Source organism: Nesoenas mayeri (genome assembly GCF_963082525.1).
Source record: "Nesoenas mayeri genome assembly, chromosome: 15".
NCBI classification, from domain to species: domain Eukaryota; kingdom Metazoa; phylum Chordata; class Aves; order Columbiformes; family Columbidae; genus Nesoenas; species Nesoenas mayeri.
Genome location: NC_137559.1, coordinates 8,709,489 through 8,723,581, shown reverse-complemented (window position 1 = coordinate 8,723,581; position 14,093 = coordinate 8,709,489). Strand labels below are relative to the sequence as shown.

The following is a 14,093-nucleotide window of genomic DNA, read 5'->3' as shown; positions in this document are numbered from 1 at the left end:
AGGGCTTGCTGTGTGGATGCACAGGGTGTGAGCGCTCTAGGGACATGTCCCTGGGTGTTGGGGGAGGCCCAGGAGGGACACTGAGGGGTTCAGAGTGACCATCCTCACCGTAGCGGTCTCTGCGCTCTCTGTCCCCAGGAGTGCCAGATGCCCCCACCAATGTCCACCTCTCTGTGGCCAGCAGTTCCTCGGTGCAGGTGACCTTCTGGGAGCCTCTGAACGTCAACTCTGCTGTTGTCACCAAGTACAAAGGTAAGGACCGGGGTCTCCACACCAGTACAGGTGACATGCATACATTCCAAGCACCTCAGGTGTGCCAGGAGGATGCTCTGGGATGCTCACCCTGGGCATGCCATGCCAGCGGGCCAGGGCTATTGGGAGTGCTGCCAAGCCCCTGTCAAGCCACGTTTGTGCTCGAGTGTAGGAGGAGCCAGGGCTGCACACTGCTGGACAGCTCAGCCACCCAAACGCTCTGAGCTGGACCTAACCACCACCTTGCACCAAGGCAAAACTCAAGGTGCAACTTGTTTGGTGCCCCTTCACCCTGCACACTGCGGGGCCATTGCTGTCCTGCCACTTCTGTGCCCCTCACCCTCTTAAACCAGATATTTTCAGCTTCTGGGACAATTTTCTCTGTCCTCAGCTCTTGACCCATAATTTGAGTGTCTGACCCTGTCTGACGTGGCTCGGTGAGGAGGACCACAGCTCCATGTTCTGTTCCCCCACTGTGGCTCCCCCTATCCCCTGCCTTCACTCTGCTGCCTCCAGCTCCTGTGCTGCCCACAGTCCCTCAGCAGCTTCTGTCCCTGACACGCTGCAGCCAGCCCTGCTGGCCTGTCCCTGCTGCAGGGCCATGCAGCACCTTGGGGTCTCTCTCCTTTCAGTGGAGTGGAGCTGCTCCCCCACCTTCTCGCCGCTACTTGGGGAGGCTGTGATCGACAAGCTGAAGAACCTGCACTTCACCATCCGGGGACTGGTGTCGGTGAGCTCTTGGGGCACCTCACGGAGGTTCAGGCTGTCGGGGGGAAAGTCCACAGCCAGGAAAAGCCACTGGTCATGGTGCAGCCCATGGGGTCCTTCCCTGGAGGGGATGGGGCATCATTTCAAGCAGGAGGAATAAAATTGTGTCACGGTGGCATTCAGCACAGCCCATGGGCAGAGCCAAGAGCCTTGGGCCAGAAGAGTCATCTGACTGTCCCTGCACAGTCGTGACTGCCCTGACAATGGGGAAATCCCCACACAGGGTGCCGGGGGACTCCCGGGTGAAAGGCAGAATGGGGCTATTCATCGAGTGCCTGATTTATCCTCTGTCCCCCCCACTCTCATCTTCACCCATGCTCCTCCTGGGCAATAAATCAGTGGCTCCTTCCTCTGCCACCTGCACAGATCAACCCCCCACACCAGCCCCGTCGCTCACTGGAAAGGGGGAAACCAGCCCCGTCTCCATCTGTGGGAGCTCAACAAGGTCACGAGCTGGTTGAGGCTGGGACTCCCTGCTGTTTTATCTTCCTGAGAACCTCAGGGGCCAGGCTGCCTGTCAGCTGTCCCCTCCCCAAGGGCTGCTGTCCTGTCCCTGGCACACACTGGACCAGCATGACGGAGACAGGGTGGGATGGGGACCGCGACAGGATGGAGTCAAGGATGGGAACACGGGGAGATGCTGGAATGGATGGGGTTGCCCTTATCAGGGAGGTGCAGCACTGAAGCTCCAGGGCAGGCAGGGATTGCTGGCTTGAGCAGCAGGAAATCCCTCAATGTGGTTGGAGGGGCTTAACCAAGGCTGTGGTGGCAGGGGTGGGAAGGCTGCCCTGGTGCGTGGCAGGACGGTAGTCAAGTGGAATCCAGAGTAGCGCTGCTGCAAGGAGCTGGCCCGAGCCCATCCATCATGCTTTCAGACTCCTCTCTGCCTTCATGAGTGCCTGGAGGCCTTGAAACATCCAGCAGCTTTACTGAGCTTTAATCAGAGGCCTTTAATTACTGTCGCCATGCCACGAGCCCCCGACAGCACTGAGCCAGCTCCCTCTCTCCAGGGGCCGGATCCTTGCACGTCCCAGCAGAAAGGGAGCTCCCTGACTCTCCAGGCTGTGGAAACCCCATGTCTTTGAGGCCAGAGCATCTCCTGGCAAGGGGCATTTGCAATGTCCTGTCTCTCCTCTGCCTCCCTCAAAATCATCCACTCAGGCTGTGGGGATTCTCTAGTGTCTGACAACAGGAGCTTTGTACAGCTGGGGGAGGTCAGAGCCAGCGACCCATGGTGCAGGCTTCCAGTTTAGTACTGCTTGTGGTCTGCTGGTGTACTGGGCTGAAGGGGATCCTTCTTCCCTCACACGCTGAGCCAGAAGAGGTGCTGGAACGCTGAGTGTGGCTTCCCTCCTCACAGGGCACAGCTTACTACGTCCGGGTGTCCGCCTACAACATGAAGGGCTGGGGTCCCCCACAAGCTTCCATGCCCCCGTCTGCCATCCCTTCCAGTAAGTACCACTGGGAATGCCCACAGGAGCCAGCACCAGCTGTGGGATGGATTGCGGGAAGGCTGGGTTGGGGTCTAGTGGACCTGGGAGCAGAGGCAGCATTTGGAGTCTCAGGCCAAGCAGGGAGACTGTGCCTGGGGATCGGGGATGCTGCCTCCAGCTGATAGGAGCTTTGCCAAATACTGATTTTTCAGCCTGAAATTGTTCTGGCTGCCTGGTGAAGGCTGAGCCATTTTAGGCCACCTGGATCAGCTTGTCCTAAGGAGGGAGCTAGGAGAGAGGATGTTTTGCTTTCTCGGTTAAAAGGAAAAGAATGTAGCCATCTCCTCTGTAGGAAGGCAAGACACCACTGGTATTTTTAGCAGAGGTTTTCAATTTAGTGCAGGGCACATTTTGGGTCAGTCCTTACCACCTCAATGACATCTGCCCCACAGTAGCCAAGCTTGTGCGAAACCACAGCTGGCATGTGCTGAGGGGAGACATGGTGGCATGTCCCAGCTCAGTCCCTGGAGATGCTGCCCAGGACTCAGAGCTGTCCTGGTCCCGGGTGGCAACAGGCTCCCTGTGCCACTGCATGCTCTTACCCAGCCCTGGAAGCCTGTTTTCCCTGGCACCAAGCTGTGATGGGGGTCATGAGCCCCACCAGAGACCAGCTGTGGGCTGTCAGCACTAACCTCCTCACACTGGCAGTAGAGCAAGCAGGAGGGAAAAGCCACCCAGTTCCACACGAGGCACCTCAGGGTGCACAGAGAGATAGGCCAGGAGGGCTCAGTGGGAAGGAGCAGCCCCAAAGGGTGAAGTTCAGAGCTGAAGGGGCTCCAAGGTGGCCTCTGCCCCTCACCACTGGTCCCGAGACCTGGAGCAGCTGAGCCCATCCCAAAGAGACAGCAGCAGGGCAGTGGGTGCCTGGCACACCTCGAGCTGCAGATACACAAGCACTGTAGCACTGATAGGGAAAACCCAAAAATACAGAGTGTTTTAAAAAGATGGACCCAATTTGCTCAATATACTGCTTTGAAAGTGGGTCCATCTTTTTGAAACACCCTGTATGTCTGTGTGTATATGAATGCATAGCGCGAGCCCACCCATGCAAGACATTGCCCTGGCTTTACCCTGTCTTGGCAGCGGATGTCCGTCAGGTTTGCACCCACTTTAAATCCCCTTTGCTGTCCTGCATGGGTCACATTCCCCATGACCGAGATCCATGCAGCATCGATGCAGACTATGGCTGAAGTGAATCAGACATGAGTGGGTTTTATTTATTTTTATCCCCATTAATATTTCTCCCTTCAGTAAAGATCCCGCTCTGACCCAGCAGAATATAGTCAGGCACCTCCCTGGGTGTTTTTAAAGCTCCTAAAAATAGTGACAAGCCCCAGCCAAAGTTAACAGAGCTGAACTTTCCATGGAAAACAGCAGCAGGCAGGACATAGGGGGTGTTTAAAGCAATTAATGTAAAGCTAATGTAGAAGTGCTGGTGGGTCATCGGCCCCACTCTTGGTCCTGCTGCTGTTTCGCACCCAGTGGAGCTGTCAGGAACTTACTTACGTGTTTACCGAGGTGAGCCCAGCTCTCGGCACTCGCTCGGAGAAAGGTACAGCTCCAGGGAAGACCTGGAGGAAGACACTGGAAAGAATTTTATTATTTTAAGACCAATGAAGTGTGGCAGCAACAGACGGGACCTCGTTCTTTCCCTCTGCCAAGTTTTTGCTGTGCCATGGGGTGGCTGGTGCCCATGGGCTGCTGTGCAGAGCTGGGATCCTCCTGGGTACAGAGGTGCCAACTGGGGATCTCCCAAAGCCCAGCCCACCAGAGGTGCCTGGCAGAACTGCTGCTCTGCCATGCTATGCCTGTGGGACACCGGGGAGGTGCCAGGAGGCGATGTGCTGTGTGGAGGAGGGGACAGGAACCCCTCTTTCCTCCCAGGACAAGGGGTGCTGGGGGTGATGCTGGTCTGTCCCCTGCAGACTGGCGGGAGTATGATGGTCGGGCCCCACGACGAAGGGGACAAGCTGAAGCTCTGGACCATCTGCTGGGCCAGGTGAAGACTGTCCACCAGCACTGCGTTTGCCATGGTGAGTGCTTGGCATGGCACTGCAGGGAGGCTGGGGTGGGGGATCCAGCCAGGCCCCCCAGGGTTGTGACATGGCCCAGGGGTTGTGGTGGCATCAGGAGTAGGTCTGTCCCTTGGGTGACCGTAGCAGGGAGACAGCTGAGGCAGTGGAGACCTTGGCAGAGCCTTCCCACCAGGTTGGTATGCCATGCCACAGGCTGCCAGCATGGCCCTTCACCTCCTGCTGCAGCATCTTCTGCTCTCTGCTCCCCAGAGCCCTGCAAGAACCAGCCCCAGAGCAGGAAGCACTCAGTCTCCAAGAGCCTCAAGCACCTCTTCCACCCTGGCAGCAAGTTTCTCAAGACCCTGAAGCGGTAAGAGGCTAGTGCGGGGTGGTAGAGAGCCCAACTCCCAGCAGGGACATAGGGCTGGCCATCCTGGGCACAGCCGGGAGCTGCAGGCACAAGCCAGGAGCTGGGGGTACTCAGAGGTGGATCCTTGCATGGACTGACCTAGTGCTGTCAGTGAAGATGAGTCCAGCTGCCCAGAAATCAAACGTTTCTCCTTGGTGTTTCCATCCAGACTGGCCAATCTGCACCTGTACTCAAATCTCTGCACCATCTCTGAGCATCACCCAACACCCCACCACCCTCCCACAACCCACTTTCACGTTTGGCCTCCAAGTCCCACAGTGTGTCTCCTGCAGAGACCTGGCCCCATTACCCTCCCTGGCACTGGCTGGGGAATCGGACATGGCATCAGCCGTGGCATCAGCCAGGCTTGCCTTGCTGGCAGCATTGGATTCCTGCCCCACGGGCTGTTGGAGAAGCTGAGACCTGGGGCAGCGCACCTCGTCTGCCCTTGGGAGAGAGACCCTTTGGGAGATGAAGCTGGCAGCCAGGGCTGACACTGAAGTCTGTCTTCCCTCCCATGCAGGGGCCTCTACCTGACAGCCATCTTCTACAAGGATGACAACATCCTGGTGACCCATGAAGACCAGATCCCCGTGGTGGAGATTGATGACACCTACTCCTGCTTGCTCATGCAGGATTTTCTCTGGTTCACCAAGGTGGGTGGCCAAGGGACCCTGGACACAACATCTTGCAGCTTTGGCATTGCTTCCAGGAGCTCTGCTGTGCCACTGCCCTCGTGCACTCTTGGGACAGAGCAATGTCGAGAGATGGTCACAGCCTGGCAGTGCTGGAGTGAGACAAGTGGGCATCATGCACCGCTGCTGCCTTCAGCTGGCGGCAGCTCCCCCCGGGCTCTGGGACTCTGCAGCGCAGGCAGCACAAGCTTTCTGCTCACCAGGGTTCAGCAGGGACCAAGAAAACACTTGCCTCTCCGCAGGGATACCAGCAGCTTCTCAGCTGTGTAACTGCTTCGCTGCAGCATCCTGTGGCAGCAGCTCTGTCTCTGTTATACAGAGCAGAATGTGCAGGGTGCTGCTGCCTTGTCCTCTCCTGTGAGGAGGTTTAGTGAAAGGGGAGTTGGGCAGCTCACGGCCAAAATCTTTTGCTTGATGGTCCTTATCTACTGAGGTAGAAGGCTGTCTTCTCCTTCCTTCTCTCAGCTATCTTCTACTCAAACTTTAGAAGGTCTCATTCCTAGATGAAGGCCGATTCCCAAGTGGACATGGCATGGTGCTTCCCTCAGGTACAGGCTCTGGAGGCATCTCAGGGTACCTGTGGCATAGGAAATCACACCCCTGCTGAGAGGTGGTATGTGCCTGTGCACGTTCCTAACCCAGCTCAAACAAAAAGGCAAATGGATTATTCCAAAACACCTTAGTGTGAACCAGCTGCAGGCAATGGCAGCTGGTGGTGATGACCCTTTGGTGTGTCACAGGTGTCGTGCATGTGGGACGAGATCCTGTGGCTGCGGCAGTGCGTCACCGTCTCCCAGTCGTCCTGCTCCTGCATCTTGCAGACACGCTTCAAGATGCTGCTGGCCATCTCGCAAATGCAGGTGAGGGTGGATCTGGGGGAGGAGCGAGTGTTTTTTGGGGGCACTGTGGGGCCAGGGTCCCTTGGGAGCATTGTGTGGATGTACTGCACCCAGAAAAACCTCAGGCTTTTCCAGTCCTGCCCACAGCTCAGTTAGTGACAGGACTGGGTGCCCTTGCTTTGTCATGCCTGGCGGAACCCCACTCGTGGGGTGATGGGGTGTCAGACTTTATGGCAATCTCACACAGATGGGCTGGGGGTTGTCAGTGGGTGCTTTGCTGGGCAGGCTGGTTTTCCGCTGGCAGAGGAGAGACCCCCCCCCAGTCATATCCTGGCTGCCCAGACCCACAGAGCACCGTGCCTTGAAGGATGTTACCTGACCAGCTGCTTTCTCCTGCCCTCCCATCCCATCGCGCAGGGGCTGCTGGGCATCCAGGACCTGGGGCAGGTCTTCTTCGAGCCTGTCAAAGACAAACAGGGCAACATCCTCATCGTCACCCTGAAGGAGGTGAAGACCAACCAGACCTTCGAGAGCGTCCGCTGGGTTCCCATCTGCAAACTGCAGACCAGCCGCAAGTCCGTGTCCTCCCCAGAGGAGCCCACCGCTCTGGACACGCTGCTGATCTCCCTCCAGGTGATTGCAGTGGGCTCCATTGCAGGACTGCCAGTGCTCCTTTCTCCCCTTGGCCTGGAAAGGCCATGGCAGAGCGCAGACCACTGAGGGTTTGGTCCTGGCTGCAGGTGGGGGGAACAGAGCCCAGCCAGCCTGCAAAATCCCTATTGCTTTGAGGGGAAACATCAGGCTGGTGCTGGATTCATCCTGGCAGTACTGGATTGTGCCCGCTCTGCCACTTCCCTTCTGCCAGCTGGGTGCCTGATATGAGGGCAGGAGAGAGCCCTGCTGCAGGGGCTTGCTCCATCCAGCAGCACCTTTCTCCACAGGATAAGCTGGCTTACCACCAGCACAGCAGCCATGCCCTCTCCCCAGGCCTCTACCTGGGCTACTTGAAGCTTTGCAGTGCCGTGGATCAGATCCGAGTGCTGGTGCCGGAGCAGCTCCCCAACATCCTCTGCCACGTCAAGATTCGCTCCAACCCCAACATCTCCAGGTGAGGCTTGCAGGGCAGCTTAGCCAGGGCATCCAGGGTCCTCTGTCCCATCCAGCCTGAGAGCACCTGATGCCTTCTGCTTCTGCTCTCAGGCTCCTGGCAGCAGCATAGCATTCCTGCTCAGCCCCACTGCCTGCCATGCAGGGCAACCTGGGGCTTGAGCAAACCAAGGTCCCCCTCTACCTCTGCAGCTCCCACATCCCTTGGGGTGCTGCACTGTCTGGGTATGAACGGCTGAACAAACACACCTCTCATAGCGACTGCATGTTCAGGTCCACCCGAGCCACTCCCTCCTGTACATGTCTGTCTCTCCCTTCTCCAGGGAGGAGTGGGAATGGCTGCAGAAGATGGCCAGCATGGAGGAGCCTGTTCCTGCAGAGCCAGAGGCTGAGACCTCCCAGAACCACTTGTTTCAGGAGCTCCAAGTGGCCATCAAGGAGCTAATGACCCTGGTCAACATCCCATTGCAAGAGGTAGGGGCAGGTGCTGAGATCTGTGGAGGGGAAGAAACCATGGAGCGCAGTGCTGGTCACTGCAGCAGACCAGTACCACAGCCCCTGGGCCCCCATCAGTCAGGTTTTAGTTCCATGCAAACAGAAGGCAAGTGGTGGACAGCCAGAGTCAGAAGCATCTGCCTGCCCAGGGACAGTGTCCTCAAGAGTTGTTTGTCTTACCCTCACCTGTCTGTATGTCCAAAGCAAGGATGGTAAAGCTGGGTTTGCATTATTGCCTGCCATGGGGTTTGGTCCTGGGCTCAGCCCTTGCAGCATGAGACCAGCCTAGCTCTGCCCCTCCAGAGCAGGATGGTCACTGAACAGTGGTGGGTTGGAGCTGCAGCTCCTGGGGCCAGACTGCATGGGGAAAAATCCCTCCTCCACTGTGCTGAGTATTCAGTGGGAAGGTGCCCACCAGCCCCAGTGCCAGGCACATGCTTTTGGCTGAGCAGCTCTGAAGGCACCGCTCTGAGCAGGGCTGAGCCCATGCTTGGTGCCACTTCTTGTCTGAGACCCTGTTGTAGTGACTTTGGCCAGTAGTTTAGAGACTTCCAGGAAAAAGAAGAGAGAAGGGGAGGTGTGCAGATTATGCAAAAAGCAAGGAGCCTCTGGCCGTGGGCTGAAACAGTGGTGTCCCTCTGCTGCTGTGGGTGGTCCCTGGGACTCCTCTGCGGATGAGGGCGCACGAGGTGACGTTTGCAGCTGTTACTTGCAGTGTCTTCTTGCAGGCCAAAGATTTCCGTCTGTACAGCCAAGAGGTGCTGGACTTTGGGGGCCAGGTCTCCTTCCTGCTGTTGCTGCCTCCATCAGATGACGTCTGCACCGCCCCGGGCCAGAACAACCCCTACACCCCTCGCTCCGGCTTCCTCACGCTGCCACTGCAGATCTTCGAGCTAGGTGAGGAGAGAGAATATGAAAACTCGACCTTGCTGGTCTTGTTCCCTCAGATCTCACAAGAGCTGGGATGGGCAGTGGGGTGGGCTGGAGCTCCCTCACCTTCCCTGGGAGAGAAGGGATGGAGGGTGATGCTGAGGTCTGTCTGGGCAGGCTAGAAAACAGCATTGCCTGCTGGGTGAGCAGAGAGGAGCCTGTAGGCCATCCACAGCAAAGGACCTGATATTTTTAATTCCCTCCTCTCTTTTTTCACTCTCATCAGTCCACTTCTTCACATATGATCGGGAGTTTATCACCCAGTACTGCCAGGTGTCAGCCCTCCTGGAGCTGGAGTCGCTCCTCTCTCAGCAGAGCCTCAGGGAGGCTTTCTCCGACGCTGAGCTCTCCACCGCAAAGCAGAGGCACCAGCAGGTCCAGGACTACATCCAGGTACATGGAGCGGGGGCACACTGGGAGGGAGCCAGGCATGGTAGTGCCCCTGGGACATGGCCAAGACAGTCAGGCCATGGATGAGCTACAGGACCATATGCATGCTACCCCCTTTCCCAGCACCCCTGCCTGCAGCAGGTGGGTTCTGCTGAACTGGTAGTGGCCAAAGCAGCATCTTACCACCTGAGAGCACTTTCTTGGATTCCATGACTCAGGGATTCCCCCAGAGCTTTCGTCTCTTGGGAAAGGTGTGTAGGAAGAACCTCTGTTTGGCTGCGGGGCTTTTTTGTTGCTGTTATTTGCTTTTTTGAAAGCAACTCTTCATTTCCTATTTTGGCAGCAAATGGAGGAGATCTGGCGCGAGATGCGCTGGATTATGGATGCCCTGCAACATGCGCGGTACAAGCAGCCCTCCTGCGGGGTGTCTCTCAGTGGCTTCCTCAGCGAGACCGGGGCTGCGATGAAGGAGAAAACCCAATCCACCTCGTCCCACCTTGACTACCTTCCCTCCCCAGCACCCTCGCCAGAGACCAGCCGCAAGATCAACTCCGGTAAGGAGCCGGCTTTGCAAAGTTCCTGCCACAGGGCTCAGGGGGCCGCCCATGCTTGGGGGGATGGGGGGCTGCTCTGGCTGACTGCACTGTGGGGGTGCAGGCAGGGCCAGTGTTGGGAGTATGGGCAAGGCAGTCACTCTCTGTGGGGGCAGGACCTGCTCTGTTGGAGCATTGGTGAGCACAGCAATGATGGCAATGCTTGGGGGCTTCCTTGGACTCCACCTGGTGTGAACCTTCAGCTGGGATTGCTGACAGCAAGACTGAGCTCTCTTTGCTTGTCTTATGCCCCTTGCAGACTCACATGGGCTGTCAGATGAGGAGGGCTCCTCAGAGGTGTTCCTGGCCACCGACAGTGACTACGACTCCAGCAGAGCACAGAGCCCAAAGGAGCTCGACCTGCTGTCCTCTTCCTCAGGGCCTGAGTGCTGCAGCAGGAGAGTTGCCCGCACCCTTCGGGACAGTGCCCCAGATGTCTTGCAGACCCATGAGCTCAAGACTCCACCACCACCTCCGCCACCACCACCAGAGGAGCCCCGGCCAGCCCCCGAGCTCTACGACAGCGACTTTGTCCTGCCCAGCCGACAGATCGAGCTGCTGCGCATCACGGAGAAGCGGCAAGCATACTGTGTCCGAACCAGCAGCCTGGACTTCCCCAAACCGCACTGCCAGGTGGCCAGAAAGTCCTGCCCCGGCTCTGTGGACAGCTCCCCAACAGAGAGCAGGACCACGGGCCACTGTGGCCAGCTCAGGCTGGGGACTGGCTTGACGCCCAGCCCCGAGCACAGCCAGGTTGCGCAGGGCTCGGAGCCCGTCTTCCTAACGCGCTCGGACGAGTGGACTCAGAGCTTCCAGGAGCAGCCAGAGCAGCCTGGGTGCTTGGCTGACCGAGGGAAGAAGCCAGGCTCTGTCACCTTGCAGGTCTGCCCTCAGTATGAAACCGGACTCTCCAAAGAGACCAGTGTCAAGGTACCAGAGCCTGCAAAGGGCAGCGCTGTGGCTGTGCCGTGCCCGGATGGAAAGGGCTGACAGGATGGGGAAGGCAGGCAACAAGGGCTCACGTGCCCCTTGCCTGGCACTGCCCTCTCCATCTGCCACTGGCCAGGGGTGAGGTCCCTTTGAGCCCTGCAGCACTCCCACCCTGCGTCCCTTTGTCCCTGCAGCAGTGACAAGGCTCCCAGCAGCACAGGATGGGGCGCATGGCTCTGCCGGAGCGATGGCCACTGCTGCAGAGAGGGTGAGCCAGGGCCACAGGTAGGGTATTTTGGGGAGACAAGGCAGTGGAGCCATTTTTCAGTTCTCAATCCATGGTTCAGCAGCTGACAGTGGGTTAGTGCCACCCAGGGGGAGCAGGCAGTGAGTAGTGGTTGCTTTGATGGGTTTCACTTGCCACATCCTGGTGTTGAAACACGTCAGACCCCTGGACAAAATCCAGCTGTCACCCTCCTGCCCTGTCCCAAACTTTCCCACAGCCTCTCTCCCCATGTCTCTGCTCTGCTCCCTTCAGCCCCATGTGCCTTTGGGGAAGGGAGAGCAGGACCCATTCATCTCCGGCCTGTGGAACAGAGCAGACAGAGCTGCCTCCTTGCTGCAGATGTTGGGGTCCACCAGAGCCACTGTACCACCTGGTTTTGCTCCTCGAGGGCTTTGCTGAGAGTTGACCCCCAGGTCCGATCACCCTCTACTCTGGGTGGGATCCCCCATGGAGGGTGTCCCCTGGGCACGCATCTTGGGCAGGTCCACCTCCTTTGCTCCCAGCCGTGAAGATCCTTTCCCCATGGAAATTTCCCTTCTGACATTCCTGGTTCCCAGAGCTGATGGAGAAACCCAAGCACAGCCTGCCTGTAAAATGACAGAGGAAGGACAGAGCCCAGGGTCTGGTGGGTTTTATTGCTGGGGAATTTTGATAGCCAGTTTCTCTGCACCCCGCGGGGATGGTAGAAACAGAGGGGAATGTGACTCGCAGTATTTTATTTTCCATTTGAGAAATTACCATAGATTTCTATGCAACTGAAGCGCAGCCTTCGGGTTCCTGGCGGGCTGCCCACGTGGCTTTTGAAGTTGCAAAGCTCTGGACACGCCTGCTTGAAAGCGTTTTACGATGTTCTTCTCGAAGAAAGCCGAGTTCAAAGGAAAGTCTCCTCAGCTGGCGTAAATCAGCTGAGCCCTGCGATGATTGTTTGGAGCTGGCAGGGTTCACGTGGGCCGAGGGCTCGGACCACCCCGCCGGGGCACAGCTCGCGGCGCTCCGTAAACCCACATGGATGTGCCAAGGGAAACCATCGCTTTGCCCGGGAGAGGATGGATGTCCCGCTTTAGGGCCTTTGAAGTCAAGTAGTGGGTTCCTGACAGTCGTTAGCAGTCAGAGCCTGGATGAGCTCATTTTCTCTGCCATATTCAGGATTCAGAGGGTAGTCCCCAAGAAAGTGGAGAGGGAAAGCAAGGGCAGCTGTTGGTGGGGAAACCCCAGGTTTGTGAATGGGACAAAACTTAGCACCGCTTCCCAAAGCGTCTTCAGCTTCAGCACCGCTAGCTTGGCAGAGCCATTGAGGTGCAGCTGGTCTGAGGGTTGGGATCCTGCTCATGAGAGGGTCTTTACGCAGATGCCTCAGTGTTGCCAGGAGCAGGGCTGGGACTGTCCCTCTCTGGCTGCAGGTTATGGGACGGTGGGACAGCCCAAGTGGCATGGGTGAGGTGTGGGTGACACAGGCAAGAGCGGAGCTGTAGGGACATGGAGTGCAGTGGAGGCCAGCGGGTGCTGCCTGAGCTGGGGCTGTGGGTTGCTGGGTGTCCCCGGGCGCAGCGTGCCTGTGGTTTTGCACCAGGCACCTTTGGGGCAGCAGTTCCTCCACCCTAGTGCTCACTGCTGTAGGACACACTGTGTGATGCCTCTGGCCCCGAGTTACTCCTCGTTCCTCCCCCTTACCATTCATCTTTCCCACCTTTCTCTCTCCGCAGCTGCACATCACCAGCCAGACGTCCGCCGGGGAGGTGGTGAAGCTGGTGGTGCTCGAGATGAACAACGTCTCCCGCAGTATGCTGGGCGGCTCGACCGCCTTCTGCTATGACGAGGAACAACTGGAGCACTTTGGACTGGTGTTTGCCTCCAATGAGAGCGAGCAGTGGCTTCCCGATGACTTCTTGCCTCTGTCCCTCCAAGCTACCCGGCCTGAGGGACGGTTCTATGTCCGGATCAAGGAGACATCCCCTCTGGTGCTCCAGTACGGACCAGCCACCACCGTATGAGAGGAGGAGAGATGGCTGGGCGGCACAGGGACCTCAGCTTCCAGAGAGCAGACAGCTCGTCTCTGATGCTTCCTTCTTCCACAGACACCCTCTCATCAGGCATCCGCGGGATGGAATGGGATCATACTGGGCTGTGTGTTATTTGTTTGTGTTAATTTTTTTTTTAATTTTTTTTTTTTTTTAACCAAAGAGACTTCGAGACTCAGTTTTTCTGACTGCAGAAGAAGAGGGTGGAGTGCGGAGACCTCAGAGCTTGGGAGGAATCTTTGCAGGAATGGAATTTTTGAAAGTAAACATTTTTAAGGGGAAAGGAGCGGCGAGAGTGAGAGGAAAAAATATTACAAGAAAAAGCAGCAATACCTTTATTTTTTTCTTCTTTTTCTGAAAAACCTTGTTTGGGATTCACTGAAAGCAAAGCCACAGAGGATTGCTGGGGAGGGTTGTGGTGTCAATGAGGAGAGGGCACGAGTCACAAGGACAGCACTGAGAAAGGTGTTTTCCCATCTGCCCTCCTTTCACTCTACCTAGAGAAACAATTCTTGCACATAATTCTTGGAACAAAATGATATTGTTATTTTTTTTCCAACCAAAAAAAAAAAAAGAATAATAGTTGTGCTAGAGACACTGGAGTTGTGTAAGAGGTCAAGACCCTTTGACTTGTTTTAAAGGCAAAAGGAACCCACGCAGCCAGCCTCATGCCCACACAGATGTGCACACAGCTGTGTTGACACCACCACTAGAGGTTTGCTATAGGGCATCTGCCACACCACCCTGCTCACCCCCCTGGGATTTCCTTCCCTTCTCGGTTGCCGTTTTGTTCTGGTAATTGTGCTTGGCCTCTCTTGTATGTCCTACAGCATGACATTTTGTTAGCCACTAGGTCTCTTGTTAACAAGGTCA

The 14,093-nt window shown here is 57.0% G+C and overlaps 1 protein-coding gene across 1 annotated transcript in view; it reads left to right on the top strand.

Annotated features, from left to right (window-relative positions):
• The window catches only part of LOC308046429 (ankyrin repeat and fibronectin type-III domain-containing protein 1-like), a gene marked incomplete at its 5' end in the record, with an annotated part of 178,025 nt that extends 164,331 nt beyond the window's left edge, over nucleotides 1–13,694 (top strand). The window contains 15 exons of the mRNA XM_080354251.1: nucleotides 139–252; nucleotides 885–982; nucleotides 2,381–2,471; nucleotides 4,439–4,546; nucleotides 4,799–4,898; nucleotides 5,461–5,593; nucleotides 6,373–6,492; nucleotides 6,889–7,104; nucleotides 7,413–7,579; nucleotides 7,902–8,052; nucleotides 8,802–8,970; nucleotides 9,230–9,396; nucleotides 9,737–9,947; nucleotides 10,246–10,916; nucleotides 12,906–13,694. Of these exons, the coding sequence (XP_080210377.1) occupies nucleotides 139–252; nucleotides 885–982; nucleotides 2,381–2,471; nucleotides 4,439–4,546; nucleotides 4,799–4,898; nucleotides 5,461–5,593; nucleotides 6,373–6,492; nucleotides 6,889–7,104; nucleotides 7,413–7,579; nucleotides 7,902–8,052; nucleotides 8,802–8,970; nucleotides 9,230–9,396; nucleotides 9,737–9,947; nucleotides 10,246–10,916; nucleotides 12,906–13,193 (2,804 nt within the window). The 3' untranslated portion in view covers nucleotides 13,194–13,694. The remainder of the gene's footprint in view (nucleotides 1–138; nucleotides 253–884; nucleotides 983–2,380; nucleotides 2,472–4,438; nucleotides 4,547–4,798; nucleotides 4,899–5,460; nucleotides 5,594–6,372; nucleotides 6,493–6,888; nucleotides 7,105–7,412; nucleotides 7,580–7,901; nucleotides 8,053–8,801; nucleotides 8,971–9,229; nucleotides 9,397–9,736; nucleotides 9,948–10,245; nucleotides 10,917–12,905) is intronic.
• Nucleotides 13,695–14,093: the final 399 nt, after the last annotated feature.